Source organism: Phalacrocorax carbo, chromosome 3 (genome assembly GCF_963921805.1).
Source record: "Phalacrocorax carbo chromosome 3, bPhaCar2.1, whole genome shotgun sequence".
NCBI classification, from domain to species: Eukaryota; Metazoa; Chordata; class Aves; order Suliformes; family Phalacrocoracidae; genus Phalacrocorax; species Phalacrocorax carbo.
In genome coordinates, this window is record NC_087515.1 from 92,644,224 (window position 1) to 92,660,560 (window position 16,337).

The following is a 16,337-nucleotide window of genomic DNA, read 5'->3' on the forward strand; positions in this document are numbered from 1 at the left end:
CAAGCAGCAGCTGACTGCCAGATTGATGGTCAGGATGCACTGTTGGTTGTTCTAGCATGGAAGCTTGCAAAACCCACTGCCAGTTTAGATCATAACCTCCAGCAAGAGCTCCATTCCATGGAGCTAGACTATCCTGAAAACTTTTACATTTCTATTTGACAAAATATATGCTGGAAGTTATATTTGTGCTACAGATACAGGATCTTTCCTAGTCATAGGTATTTTCCTGTGAGGACACTGGGAAGGCATACTGGTTCTTCTTCAGCTGGGCCTCTAGCTAAAACAGGGCAGATTACCAGAGCATGCTGGTAACTTGGTCTGTTATTTAAAATATCTCAGCCAACAGCGAGCCAAGAAGTTTCAAAATTATTAGAATTATGTGCTAGGACTTTTTTTTTTTCTTCTTTTTTTAAACAAGACTGGTGATCCTAGTAGCTAGCACAAAAGACATGAGAAACTTTGAGCAGCCTGGAAGATTTCAGAGACTCAAAGCATATTTTCAGCTATCAAAAACTTCTCCTGATGGAACCATCCTGCAGGGCTAGAATAATTCATTTCAAAAGACGAGCAATTCAAACCCTAGCTGCCAGCTAACTTCTTTCAATAAATAGATGTGTTTGTTTGTAATTTAACATATGTTTCAGTAATTCAAGAGAGTGGTTAAAAAGAAAGTGTTATTTTCATGCATTTTTTTTCTCCAACAGACAGCTCAAAGTTGCGAAAGAATAATTTAAATCTCCTGTTTAGCATTCTACATTTAACTCCTCCTCATACTCTTCTCTTTTGTCAGTGGCATATTTATAACAAGTATTTTGCATCATGAAAGAAACCCTTTCAACAAGCAACATCTATCTTCCTTTTCAAAATGTTTACTATGCATACATACAAGTATGATAACTGCCACCATTATTAATTCAGCTACTCTTTAGTACCTCCTAATTAAACACAAGTTGTTCTCTGATCTCCATGCTATATTACTTTTATTCATATGTTTATTTCTTTTGATTTCTGTAAGTTATTTGATTCTGAAGAATATCGTTTGCTTCCCAGTAAAGTCCCAGTTCAGCAAGGTAGCTGAGAACTGTAAAGTTCTGAACTTTTGGAAACTAAGTTCTTAGTCCTCCAGTAATGAACAGAAAATTGACCTTTGAATCTCAGAGTTCCTCCTGCAGAGTTAGGGGAGCAGGGAACAGTTTAGTGTCTTGCTCATGGAAGTCCAACTCTGCTATTGCTGAAAATCTGAGATTTAAGAGATATCACTTCATTAATGTGACTCAAGCTTGCTTGGTAGACTAGGATTTTGTGGAGGGAAGAAAAACACAATAACTATGTTTTATTTCTTTATTTTCTTAAAATATGTTAAATACTTTGTCATTGTTTAAAGTTCACTGAAATAGCATTGAAGAGAGGAGTTTTATAAGAAGCTTTTGAAAAGTAAGCAAATGCTATAGTACCCGTATGAGTCAGCAGTGTGCCCTGGCAGCCAAGAGGGCAAACCACATCCTGGGGTGCATCAAACACAGCACAACCAGCCGGTCAAAAGGGGTGATTATCCCACTGTGTGCAGAATTGATGCGGCCTCACCTTCTGTATTGTGGGCAGTTCTGGGGCCCACAGTTTAAAAAGGATGTGAAGGTCCTTGGATGCATCCAGAGGAGGGCAACAAAGCTGGTGAAAGGGCTGGAAGGAATGTCCTGTGAGGACTGGCTGAGGACTTTGGGCTTGTCTAGTTTCAATAAAAGGAGGCTGAGGGGCGACCCCATTGCTCTCTACAGCTTCCTGAGGAGGGCAAGTGGAGAGGGAGGTGCTGAGCTCTTCTCCCTGGTATCCAGTGACAGGATGCATAGGAACGGTTCAAAGCTGTGCCAGGGGAGGTTTAGACTGGCCATTAGGAAGCATTTCTTCACCAAAGGGGTGGCCAAGCACTGGACCAGTCTTCCAAGAAAGGTGGTCGATACCAAGCCTGTCAGTGTTTAAGAGGCATTTGGACAATGTGCCTAATACCATGCTTTAACTTTTGGTCAGCCCTGAAGTGGTCAGGCACTTGGACTAGATGACCACTGTACATTCCTTCCAACTGAAATATTCTATTCTAAATTTTGCCAAGAAAAATAAAAACAAAAAATTCCCTTAGCAAGAAATTCACACACATTTCCTCTTATGTAACATGTTTATCACCTAAACATTTAAGATGAAAACATGCAATTATCTTCTTTTTGTGACATGGTGAGTCAGCAGAGCACTGAAAGTGTTGTGAACTAGTTCTATGTATTTATCAGTCACATTGTTTTGTAACAATGAATAAAGCATCCCCAGCTGTATTTTCTGTACTTACTGCAAATGAGATATAAAAGCAAATTTCTTGGCACTAAAAAAAATAGGTCATGTTTCTTCCTTCTCATTAGCTTTAAGTATCAAAACTCAGTGGCATAGGAATATTTATCTATTAGAATGGATAAAAACACCTAGCAGCCCATAAGACATAAGTAATAAGCCTAGTTTTGTCTGGGTGGGGTCTTGGTTCTGTTAGCTCAAGATATAAGTCCCACTGGCCACCTCCTACCCTACCTGAGAGGCTGCACCCTCTCTATATTTTGTCACTTGGGACCCATAGCCCAACACCCAGTTAGACCCAACTGCAGCTCCAGCTATTTCTGAAACAAGAACAAGTTGATGAAGAATGCGGAGCCCTAAGATGTCACATGCAGCAGAAAGTCTCCTGACAGTATGATAAAGTTTCAAAGAAACATTAACGCAAAGTCCAAGACTACAGTACTGCCCATCCCAGCAGTGGCATACTGGGTTTCACGGAGAACCCTGTTCCCACATAAACACAAGGTTACATCCATATTTCTCCCACACAGCTACTAATCCCCCACCATGAATTTGAGAGAATGATTGGATACTTGGAAAAAACATCTAGCCTTTCCCTAAGAAAGGCTATGCTTGCATTTATTTTCTCATCCTGAAAGATCACTGATATTATGATTCCAAAATGCTCTAAAGTATTTGAAAAACAAGTTTGTGAAATAAACTTGTCAATACTTTCACTATTTTCTCCTGACAGCTGCTATCTGCACAGCACAGATGTGTCATTCTGCCAACCACAGATATACACACCCCTGATAATGCACTTTAAAGTAACAGCAGTAACAGCAGTGCTAGTCATTCAGAATTTGTTGTGCTAAGTTTTTACGGATATTTACAGGTTTTCCCAGCAGTATATAAAATAGCAACAGACAAATGCATTTATGGCTCTAGACAAATACCATGTTTCAGATAAAAATGGACTGTATTACTGCAAAGTCCTATCCGTATGTTTTTGTAAGGCTAGGATGATGGATTTTGTTGATATCATTCTCTAAACTAGGGCTGACTGCCACTGCTATTATTCAGATCAATAACAGAATTACCTTTGACTCAAAAGAGAGCAGAATGAGGCTTCTAACTTTATTTTAAAATGTCAACATTATTTCTCTTTCAACAAATGCAACTATAGCCATGTAGCTTGTGTGTTCTTGCAGCTCTGTATGCGCAAATTACCTTTTCTTTTATACTTCTGCAGCCCCATTTCTTAATGACTAGCTGCATCCCCAAACACAGCAGCCATCTGATCATTATCCCATAAACTGCAGACACATCTCCTCTAAGGGCAACAGGAGTCCCCTCCACAGAGCCAAAGCTATTGCTGAACATTATGCTGAATAAACCCACAAACTTTCAGGCTCTCCTGGGGCCTGATGCTGGGATCCTTTGCCAGAAAAAGACGCCTCGCTGCAGACAAGCTAGTCTCACCAAGTAGGAAGGGACTGCTTGCGCAGCAGGGCCTTCAAGGCAGCTGTCTTCTCTGTTCAAAGACTAGTTTTGTATCTCCTTTCTAACTAATTTTAGCTTCCTAGCAGGTTCCTACTGAAGAATTTCATGCTATCTAAATCCTTCAGATGCCATTCCTGTCTCTGCTTCTATATAAACATATCAGATCACTCAATTAGAGATGCTTCAGCATGATTGTCTGACCTTAGGAGATTCAGATCCACATCAAAGGTTTCATGCATACTTGAATTCTGTTTCTTCAGATTAGACAGGGGTGATAATTCCACTAACACTTTAGCAAGGTAATGACACATTTCAGTTGCTGATGCTCTATTATTCATCAGGTCAAAGGTGTCTTTCAAATGAAGACACAGAAAAATTCACTTGCCTTTCTCTGACAAATGCAGACCCCAATTCCATGATTAAGAAACCAGTGTTTAATTGATTTGTAATGCTACTATTAAGTTGTTCCAAATAATCACTCAAAGGTTTTAATAGCACAGATAATACCTGATATCATCCTCTGCCATATAGGAAAATGTCAGGAAATAGAACACATTTGTGAAAGTTGTGGTGGAATTTCCAACATTAAATTCCAATTAATATTTTTTTCTGAGTCACATTCTCTTGCTTCAGCTGGGATCTATCCAGTGAATCCAGAGGACCCATGTTACATAGCAGATTGGTGTAAAGGATCACAACGGCCCATATCTCCTAGCATATGCAGGTTAACAAGATTCTCTCTTTTTGTAAAAGCATAAAAAGCCAAAAGCCAACAGGAAAAACTTATCAGCATGTGTGAAGGGAACATACACAATCACACATTCTGATTTGTATTTAATATGGAGCACAAGAGCATGGTTTCAGGGTCTGCCTATAAACAAAAGCCCTGAGGGCAACCCTGCTGGCAGAGTTTGCAGCAGAACAATCCCATGAAACGGGATATTCAGAAAGCCAGAAACTGTGGCTGTTTAAGGCTTTGTCACAAGCAGAAGCTTGATACCCTCCTCCTACCAAAACTTACCATCATCCTGCAACAGTGGCAAAACTGGGCAAGTCCTGGTGCTGCAGAGGCTCATTTACACAGTTCAGCATATTACTAGCCTGCCTTCAGTACCCATGAAGGCAAACACAAAAGGCTGCAACCAAAGGGGCTATAATGCAGGCACGTGTTCTGTCCTGGAGCTCTGCAACAGGCAGAAGAGCAACTTTGAAGTGATGAGCAGTAAGGTCTTCAACTGCCACCACTAGCCCTGTCAGGGCTCTCAGATAAAAATCTTCCTAACATTGTTTACACTGACATTACCTTTCTCCTAGGTAGGAAAGGAAATATTTATGGCACTGTATTGTCCCCATTAGCTAACACAATTATATTGGTGGATATCTTATATTGGTATAACTATTTTGATGTTTTGTAAGTATCTCATTATCTGAAATAAGTTACTTAAGTAAAGCACTTAAGTAGAAGCCAGACACATGTAGTAGCTGAGATAGCTGAGCAAGCACCCCAATTTTAGCACTCTAGCTTACACAGAAGACAGACATCCATGGCTACAATTCCATAAGGTCCAGATGTTCAAATAAAGAAGCAGTCATTTTAGACGGGGCCCCGACAGATGCTGACATACCTTGAGCAACCAGTGCAAGGCACCACGTTACCTTTCCTTCTCCTCTGGGGATGCAAAAATCAGTAGTTTATTTTTACGGAGTGATAAACAGCATCTACTGGTGATTCCAAGGTTAAGAAAGGTACATGCACACCCCTACACAGATATAAATATACTTAACATATGCACACTATATAGATACATAAATATATATATCTCATTATATAGGCATGTATGCAAAAATACACATCTACATATGTATATTCAAACAAAAGGCAGGTTGATACATATGCAAAGGTCACTCCTAGGCATTAATTGCTGCAAGTTTATTCCTTGAAGAAACATGTTGCAGTTTTCCACATTGTCTTACTAGTAATGTCGGGGATTAGTTAGGCTGAGGTAAAATCAACAACAACAACAAATCCTGGAACTCTTACTGTCAAGACGAGCTCTATTCTACCCAAGGGAGATGGGCAACAACAAAAGGGCATGCTGTTATTGATGACTAACCTGAGTCACTGAGCAACCTGTGTCTCCTGAGAGCTTCTCTTCATGAATCAGCTAGCAAGACAGTTACTCCCCTTCCTCCATGCCAAATTCAATTACTTTAATAGTGAAGTACAATATTAAATTTAGACTAAATAAGCTTGCTTACTGTTGTAAAATCCAGTTGTTTTTCTCTTCCCCCACTAAGGAGATAGAAATAACTTGTTTTAAAAAGGTTCCTCATCACTGTAGCTCTTATCACCCCAAAAGGATATCCACATGCTTTAGGCTCAGCCCCTTCAGAGTGGTGATAAATAACTCTTACAGTAACATAGCACACCAGAATCGAAGGCCTGCCACAGCCGCAGACAGAAGAATCAAAAGGTATCACCCCAAAATACTTCAGAGGTGGGGGCCTACAGCCCAAGAAAGACTAGAGAGCAGGTTTTGTATCCATGCTCTCTTGCTGAGATGAAAGATGTTAAGTGAGCTGCCTGCACAATGTGTGTATGTCAGTCACCCCTTCCTCCCAGTCAAACCATCTGAAGTTCACCAGCAACTTGAGTCATTCCTTGAAAGATCAGGTCACGCTTTGCTCACCTACATGAGTCCCACTAAAATGAATCTGATGTTTGTTTTTAGAAATGAGAGTCAACAGTGACTTAGGTTTGGGAATTGACTCCATCTGCTCATCCAACAGGTGCTGCTTAAACAACATACCAACCCCAGTAGAAAAGATTAAGGAAACCATCTCATGGCTACTGAGGAACTCAGTACCTCTACTCAGAACTCTGAGCCACCGCCTCTACATTTCCCCTCACCTTGCCAAGAAGTAAATCCACCAGCCTAAGGGACTTGCAAAATGTTAACTATCTTCTGTAAAACTTACCAAACATTACGCTGGTAAAAAACACTGACATACCAGAACACGATCATGGGTTTGGATAGAGTAGATTTCAACTAAGAATAGATTCCAAGGACTACAGCATTTATGTGTTCCTTACTCTTCTCATCAAGCTTTCATACTGCAAGCAAAACAAAGATAACACTATCTCCTTCTAGATAGACTCCCTTAGGAGGCCAGCACTTGAGGCTGCAGGTAAGGAAACTGTTGCCCTCAGTGTACTTGCTAGTAAAATAATACACTCTGGGTTACCATCTTAGTGACAATTCTTTGTCTGCAAGTTACACTCAGATTGCTAAAGACAAAAGTGATCCTGATTTTATACAATAAAGAACTTCATTAAATACTGACTATTTTACCACAAATCCTAATTTCTTCTACATTTCCCTCTTTGGATAAACAGAAGTATAAACAGTCTGAAATAATTAAACTGGGAGACGGATTGTACAGAAGAGTACCAGTGAGAATCTCACAGAGATCAACTGAAATGTGTCGCATTATAGACTTAATTTTTGCTTGGATTGTAATTAAAATCAAAAGCATTCATGTAGCAAGTGAAATGGACTTATTCAGCAGTATACTCTGACAAGACTATTAGAATCAGAATATCCAATATATCAATTAAAATATCGGATTTTTTTAAGCTCTTACAAGTACTGAGAAAGGTAATTTACTCTGAATAAATATTGTCCCATTACATCGGCAAGGTTTGCTGGGCTTTGGTACTATCAGGTAACTTTGACTAGTACACTTCCACATTTACTGGTATGTCTTCACTGTTTCTTGAATTATATCTGTAGGCCCTTACATTTTAAAAATGGGGGAGTACTGAGGAATAGGAGACATAACTTTGCAAGAGCTAGTTATTTGTTTCTAGCCTCACTGAGTGGTGGAGATTCAGAAAATTCAGCTCTCTCACCTAGAATGTGGCCTGTACTGGTACCTACTTGCAGCTCGTACTTGCTGTGGTTTGCCCAAGGACAGAGGCTTAGGAGTCCTATACAATCATTTTACCAACAATCTAGTTCTTTCATTTTAGGTAGGAGATTGTATCCTGAGGTTCATTTCTCTTTACTGCTAATGAAGACATGTTATGTTTGCAGACAGTACTCGAGCAATTCCACCTTGGAGCCAGCAGCGTTGTACCCTTTATACGCATGAATAAAAACATTTAGAACAATACGCATTATTAGAGTCCTGAACTTTCCAGACACACAGACACCGTTTAGGTTTAATGGTAAGCATAGAAGCCACCTGGCTTGGATGAAAGCCCAGTCAGTCAATGAAGATGTTTTCACCAATTTCAACAAGCTTTGGATCACATCTTATATGAATTTACTGCACTAGACACCACATCCCAGTAAATGACTGCAGGTCACAGGATTCACATTAGTCCAGCAGTGACTCTAATTCAACATCATTTTTCAATATCTCTTTTTACACAGATACTTAGCTCCGAAAGAAAAAAAAAAAAACACACTGATGCTCTGGTGCTTAGCATATTTTGCCCAAGTAAGACTTCTTGGGAAAACAACAAAAAAAAAATCTAGAGAGGAAGTGAATGTCTGACCTAGGTTTACAGAAGAATAGCTGAACAAATTTTGGGAAAGCAGCTCTGTGATGCCCAAACACAGTGGAATTCAGTTTATTGTCCCTTGGCTGAGCAGCCTCTGTAGTGACAAGAAACCAGACACCAAGACTGCAGCAGGCTGCGTATGGAAAACATGCTGCTTTCAATTTGAATTCACCAGATTAAAGTTGCTGGTACCAAGATCTCCAGTTCAGCAGTACTGAAGCAAGCAGTTGCAGTGATCCAACATGTTACAGCGTGAGAGCTGCCTGCCTTGCCCCTCTGCTGGAGTTTCTCTATGCAGGAGCAACATTGCCAGAGAGTAACACGACAATGACAACTGTAAACGTGGCAGTTTATATATTGGTGTACTAGTGCCAGACAACAAAATGGGAACGACCAAAGAATGGCATATGCTTCATTCCCTGCCTTTCCTCCTGGGTTGTACCCTCTAGAAAACAGAGAGGTGAGCTACGTGCCAAAATTAATTTTCATTTCACAAAACCACGTGGAAAATAAAAGTAATCCAAAAGTCATTTGTACGAATAAATAGCATGCATGTTAGTTATTACGTTTTTTTTCCTCCATTAATTCAATTATATGTGACCTCATACAATTGCTGATACTATGACCAGGGTTAGGAAAAAGAATTTCTAGGTTTTGAAGATATGGGTGGAAGATTAAGGAGAATAGACCACTACCGGGGAAGTACATCCATTCAGGGACTTGTACTTTGACACTGCTGTCCTCTGTAGAAAAACAGAGAGGAAAAACCTTCTCAAAATGAACAAGTTGCCTTTTATTACTCATTTTGTTCTTTCCAACCCATGTAAATATATTCAAAATAGAGGACTAAATCTTTAATGAAAACATCACTATACAGTTGTTAGACACATTGAACCATATGCCTGTACAAACCAGACCAATACACGGACAGTCAGAACACACAATCCACACAGTCTTCAGAAACCCAGTCGGAACAATACCTCCCTTGAAGTTTTATTACAGCTACAGTTGTAATCAAAGGTCAGTATCAGTCCTACTGCTCATGACAGACACCATGCAGTCCAAAGCATGTTCTTCAAGGTAGCATTATTTCTGACATCATCTAACCGCCAAGAAGAAATGTAAATATTTGAAAAGTGCTAGAGCACACAAGAATGGTGCAACAGTTAGGTACTGAATACCACACACAGATGTTCTAAATTCCACCTGTCACCTTGTGACTCGGGTTCTCTCCTGGCTCCCTCCTGAACACATTCATTAAGCTACCCGAACTCCTGTTCAGAGACTCTTAATTCTCTCCACCAGGAGGCAGGAGGATGTAACTAGAATTTAGACTTCTTTGGAATACAGACTTGAGAGCTAGATCCACAGAGGGCCCTTAACAGTGAAAAATAGCTGAAGCCTTCAGCGCTGACCTTCCCACTTTGTAGAATTCACAGTCACGAGCAAGGCTCACAAGCTCCCTCTGCCCCGTGACCCCTGCAAAACAGGACTGACAGAAACCAGCAAAGATGAATATGAGCCACCTGACCTGACAATAGGAAACTTGAGGAAGGATGAGGAAATCCTTTCTGCCAGTCAAAGGGCCTAGGTCCAGAAAGTCCCGAGATCTCTCCTATGGGCACAATAGAGTTGCTAAGGTCCAAGACACGATATACATGATGTGTCCCTTGACTGAGCAAGGATTGAATTTTTCTCCCAGTATCACTGGTGTTGCTACAGCACGACTCTGTAGGTGCACCACCAAAAGCACCACCACCTTGACCAAGTGAAGTGACAGAGCACGAAGTTCACATGAGATTCATAAATCAGGCTTTGAGGATCCAATCCAACAGGTCAGCATGCTGACAGATGTTAGACAATGCTGTGGTTACGCATCTAAAATACTGCTCTTTCTCATGTAAATATCGCAGGATCACTTCTAATTGTACAGATTATTGACTCATTTCCAAAAAGCTAACTGACCTGCTGCTATGATCTCATTTTACAAACTTCTAATATTTAAAAATCATGATAATGTTTATAATTTGCAAAGCTTAATATTTGATATCACAGGTAGTTGAATTTCTGTAAATCACATACAGCAAGTTGCAGATCCTTCCAGATGACCACCATAATTAATACAGTTTTCACAAACAGCACTTGTATCACTCAACCAAATCACTTTCAGGTTTAACTGTTGCGCTTTTGGGGTGCAGAGAGGCAAGAAACCCCTGTTAGACAGTGGATATTCTAGAAGTGACGTATTCTACATTAATTTATTCCACACCTCAAGAGCTATGAGAAACATTGAGTTACAATGACTTTGTGCAAACAAGGGTGGAGTTGAAATTCATCGTTATCGCTAGGAGACAAGCTTAGCCTTAAGAATGCTAGCATTGTATTTGTCTTTGTCACGTTATCCAACAACACGTGAACCAAACATGACTGTAATTATTCTGACATTCTGATGTTTTATACTGTGATTTAAAGTCATTCCAGGAAACGAAAATTCCAACTCCTTTGACCTCCACGATATGCTTCAACAAAGCAGAGTTTTAGTCTCATAAAACCAGTATTTGCTATAGAAACAAGTTAACGATAACTGCACTTATCTTATCAAGCTTCCTAGTAAAAAAATCCATCATTCTCTTCAGTAGCAAGAGTCAAAGTCCAAGTTTTGGTCATTTTAAAAAGTCTATTCTTTTCGGGTTGGTGCTGTTTGTCCTCAAGCCCTCCTATTCCTAAACATGTTCTCATGGAGAATATGCCTGAGCAGCACTTGCCCTTATACGCTAAATGGAATTCATTTCAATGATGTGTTTTTCACATCTCATTAATACACAAAAATTTCAGTGGGAAAGTGTTTCGCACCTCTTACTAGTCAGAGGAGATTCTACCTGCTGTGCCATTATTTCAGTAACTCCCCTATATTATCTGTTCGGTTTAACAGATGAAGCTCCAAGGCAATAAATTATTACCACAGAGGAGAAAGTGCAAGTGAGGCAGCTGTTTGAAGTGCCTTCATTATTTGAAAGCTTTTCACTGACATTCCCCTTACCTGATCTTCAGTCCTCTGACTGCAAGAGGACTGAAGTCTCCTCTGGTTTGACATTTCTAGATAACTATAGGAATTCCAGGCGTAGAGTTACTGAGCTCATACTACCCTTCCTGTCAAAGGCAGAGCTGCTTTAAAACAGTGGAAAAACCATTGAACGGATTCAATACGTAGTACTTTAGCACAAATGTAAATTTTCATTAATAGACTGAAAATGTGAAGCAGATTCAATTACAGTCACCTTGGAATGATTTGGTGAAAAATGAGGGCATAAACTATTTCCTGAAAACAGTGAAGCACTTCTGAGGCAGAAATGTAGACTCATTTTAAAGTAGCCTTTCTCCCAAACACAAAAGAACACTGATTGTCCTTATCAGGGAGGAGTAGCAAAGCCAGCCTCCCCAGCCCTACAAAGAAGTGGTTGGAATTCAAGACACAGCTTACCAACAAACAGAAATTCAGGTCAGAAAAAGCAGGAGACAGTAAGGCTTGTAGAAACATGCCTGCCTGCCTATTCAGAGGCTTCCCATTGCGATTCAGCTGCCTAATGCATGCTCAAAACAACACGGGGTTATTTAGAAATGTATGCAGACATACACACAATGCCTCTCTCCTCCCTTCCCACAAGAAGGTCACAGGAGCTTGACTGCAGCATCCCTACAGGGTAAACCCACAGTCCAGCTTCCATAAACACTGAAGATGAATGTTCCCACTAAAGCAACAACTACGTTTTGGGATCTGTGAGCTCTTTTAAACTCATGAGGCATTTATATTCACAAATTTAAAAAAAAAAATAGTTAATAGTAGTAACCTCTAAGGTCTAAGAGCCTTCAGATGTGAGGAAGATGCTGCAGGGAGAAGTCCAAGACCAAAAGGAGGGAAGGTTCACATTTTTCTTGGCTTCTTCTTATCCACTCTAACTATTTCCTTTTCTCATTCTCCAGAATGACCCCCAAAACATTTTATGTGCTGAACTCTTAGAACTATGTATTACTATTACGTATTTTTATCTTCTTTAGCACAAAATAAACTACACTGAGCATCAGGATGAACAAACATTTCAAAAGTTTCCAGAGGAAGTTATATTTACGCAAACCGAAGCCTTTGCTGACTACACAACCAGTATATTTCTCAGGAATGTTTCAGCCAAATGCCTATCGTTTGACCTGGTTATTCTGAAAATTTCAAAAGGAGTCTAACACAAAGACTTTAGCTCATTATATTTGCTAGATAATACCATTTCACCAGTTAACATAAGGAAATTGCTGCATTTGTTATTTAAACAAATCACTGCCTTCACCCTTCCCTCTCTGCAAACTCAAACCAGTCTTATTGCATGCACAAAGAAGAAAGACGACTGAGAAGTGCCCATGCTTTAACAGCACACTGCTGATGAGGTAACAAACAAAACTGAAAGCTTACTCTAGAGACTAGATGGACTTTTCGTTTTAAAATAAAGAGTAATTTAACAAAACATCTCTAGAGAGATTAACAAAGTGAATCATGTCACTATGACGTTGCTTTTAGTTTATCAGCAAATATTACATATAGAAGTTTTTGGTTAATTGCAGCAGGACAGACACTGATCTCAGCCACATCCACTCTCAAAAGCCGCTAGCCTACAGTTTGACTCAAGCTGACCTACAAGTGGAAATTAAACCATGGATTCTGACACTGTTTTTAGCAGGAGACAGAGTAGGATCTATGAGGGGTACTCATTTCTCCAGTCAGGGAAATCATCCTGTCTCATGAATTGCACAGGATCCCAAAAAGTAACTGACACAGTTGTGCTGAAGGCTGGAGGAGACTACAAGGTATTACATGACTCAAACACTTTTTGTTCCCTCTCACTAATGTTTAGTTCCAGGAGGATGAAAATAAGTTTAAAACTTCCCTGTTTAGAGATGTGCAATACAGTAACTGCCCTCTTCTCCAGATGCAGATTCCCACATAAACAGCTGATAATAATTTTTTCTTTGTCATTTTCCTCCATCATTTAGCTGTGATCCAGGGACACCCCCTGCAAAGCCCACAGTAAAAAGCCTCGGTGATGCAACACTGAGCACAGCAGGAACCTAGCCCATAATGAAGATTCTTAAATGCTGTGATAACATAGATAAAGAAAAACTGACAGAAAAGAGATGCGTAACATTACCTTCAAACACTAAATTGTCTATTCTTCTCTGGCTAGGCTGTCTAGATGAAGAAAGTTGACTATCACCAGTTTGCAAACTGTAATCTGTATTGTATGTCATCTTCTTGTTGTCCAACCCAGAAAGAAGTCAGCAAATGAACTGATGTGCAAATTAAAATGCTTGTCAACCTCAGATTTGGTTTGCTGGGTTAATAGGCAGTGAAGAGGGTTATATTGCTGCTGCTAACGGGTATGTTCCTTGGAGGGAGAGACAGGAAGGAGAGGGCAGAATCAAAAACTCCCATCAATTACTTATTCATAGACTGGTAAGAACAGGAGATATGGGTGAGCTAACTATGCGTCCCTTTTCTCCCCCTTCAACAAAAACAAAATATAAAACTAGGCATTCTTGTTCAAGCTATGAGGCATGGATCAGAAACTAAACCTAGCAATACTGAGCTACCACAGCATGAAACAACTGCTCATGCAGGGAAGATGTTTTTATTATGGATGCTTGATGAGCATGGATTACAGAGTTCTGAAGACGCTCCGTGTTTACTCAGTTGGCTACTGAAATGGGTAATTAGTTTTTATTAGCTGAAATGCAGCCACTAAGCATTTTGAACACTTCATGCCAAAACATATCGGAACCCATACCTGTCACCATGCCACTGAACTGAAAACAAGTATCGTGCAGTAAAAGGCTGATGGCAGTGAACACACAATAAACCTTCAGATGGGAAAAATACAGTGCTACATCCTTCCGCAATGCAAAAATGCCACTGCCTTCACCGCGGAGGCATAAAGAATAGCAATTATATCTAAATCCTTCTGATGTTCCTCATTAAAGAACAAATTCAGTAGAACGCTTACGCTCAGATTGCCTCAACGGAAATCAGAGCTGTCACTTTATATGAAAATATGGAAATTCATAGGTCACATGCATAATTAATTTAAGAAGAGAAAGCTATAAGAGCTTCAATTAAGTAGAGGACGCAGTGATGCCTTTCAAAACCGAGTCTGAAAGTTGTTGTACCTTTTCTAGAGTATTTGTTAATGCAGAGAGGTGCTACTGGCCTGAAGTTTGTCTCAGGGCCCTCCCCGTACTTATTTTTCAAGCCCGCAGTAGCTGGCGGGCACCAAGGCCCCGCACCTGAGGGGTGGGGCGCGGCGCGCCTCAGGGCGCCTCCCCCTCACCGAGGCGCGGAAACCCCCTCCCAAGCGGGACGGTTTAGCCCCACTTTAATCACCTTTTAGACCCTTTAAAAACAATATTTGTCCCCTACGAAGAGGTTTCACAGGGCTTGGTTTGCCAAGGGCAATTCAGGAACAAGTTACACTTTGGCAGCCTTAAAAGGGGGGGTGGGGGGTGTCGTTTTTACGCCCCCATTGCACACGCAGCCCCGCCGGATTGAGACCCGGGTTCTGCAGCAGCCCACTGACCCCCCCGCTCCATGCCGGCGTGCGGGGCGAGGTCTCGGAGCCAAGGGCAGGCTCCGAGGGGCAACCGCGGGGAGGGAGAGCGGCGGCTTGGCCCCGCGCCGTCCCCGGCCCCGGAGGCTGAGCCCCGGCGGCCCCCCACCCCGCTCTTCTCCCTTCTCCCCGCCGCTTGCCCCCACTCACCGCCACCGAGCCCGAGGAGGAGGCGACGAAGACGCGGATCACCATCTTCACCTCATGAGCCGCAGAGGCGACGGGACCGGACGGGACGGGGCAGCGGAGGCTGCGGGGACGCCGCTCCCCCGCACGGGACCGAGACAGGGATGAAGGGGGCCGGGGCCGCCCCGCTCCACCCCGCCGCCCGCCGAAGGCGGCCGTCAGCTGCAGCACCCCGCTTCTCCCAGGCGGCAGCCCTTCTAGGGCGAGCCGGGTCCGGCTCCTCGCTGACAGGAGGCAGGCGATAACGGCGAGAGGCGGGAAAGGTGGGGGCGGCGCGCAGGGGCCGACGGGCGCTGTAGTTTTCCCCGGGCGAGGGACAGCTTCGCCGGGAAAAGCGAGCCAAGCCGGCAACCTGCGTGCCCCGAGCTGCCACGTCCCCAGCGCCCGGGTCTGCCGGGTGCCACCATTCGCATTTGAGAGGCTGAGAAGGGGATTGTGCCTCCCTCCAGGTGCCCTGCCCGCAGGTCGAGGTGGCCCTGGTGCGTGATGAACAACGCGCTTAAATTCATGCCCTCCACCATCAGGGCTGCTCCTCCCTAACAGCTCGGCCCCTCTGGATGCTCCTGGTCCTCCTGCCCCATGCGTGTGGAGCACCGCTTCTGCTCCACCAGGCCCGGGTCCGTCCCTGCTGGCCACCATTTACAGCAGCAAGGGGGTGGGAAATGGTGCCCTTCTGGACAGGCCACAGAGGCACATCCCTGGGTTGCATAAAAAGGAGTGTGGCCAGCAGGTCGAGGGAGGTTATTCTCCCCCTCTGCTCCGCCCAAATGAGGCCACATCTGGAGTACTGCATCCAGGTCTGGGGTCCCCAGTTTAAGAAGGACAGGGAACTGCTTGAGCAAGTCCAGTGGAGAGCTACAAAACTGATCAGGGGAATGGAGCATCTCCCTTATGAGGAAAGGCTGAAAGACCTGGGTTTGTACAGCCTGGAGAAGAGAAGACTGAGGGGGGATCTTACCAATGCTTATAAATATCTAAAGGGTGGGTATCAAGAGGATGGGGCCAGACTTTTCAGTGGTGCCCAATGACAGGACAAGGGGCAATGGGCACAAGCTGGAACACAGGAAGTTCCACCTAAACATGAGGAAAAGCTTCTTTCCTGTGAGGGTGCCAGAGCAGCG

General features: G+C 42.4%; 1 protein-coding gene across 1 annotated transcript in view; it reads right to left on the reverse strand.

Annotated features, from left to right (window-relative positions):
• Positions 1–15,855, reverse strand: part of SH3BGRL2 (SH3 domain binding glutamate rich protein like 2) — a 55,496-nt gene extending 39,641 nt beyond the window's left edge. The window contains exon 1 of the mRNA XM_064448567.1: positions 15,181–15,855. Coding sequence (XP_064304637.1) covers positions 15,181–15,855 — 675 coding nt within the window. The remainder of the gene's footprint in view (positions 1–15,180) is intronic.
• Positions 15,856–16,337: the final 482 nt, after the last annotated feature.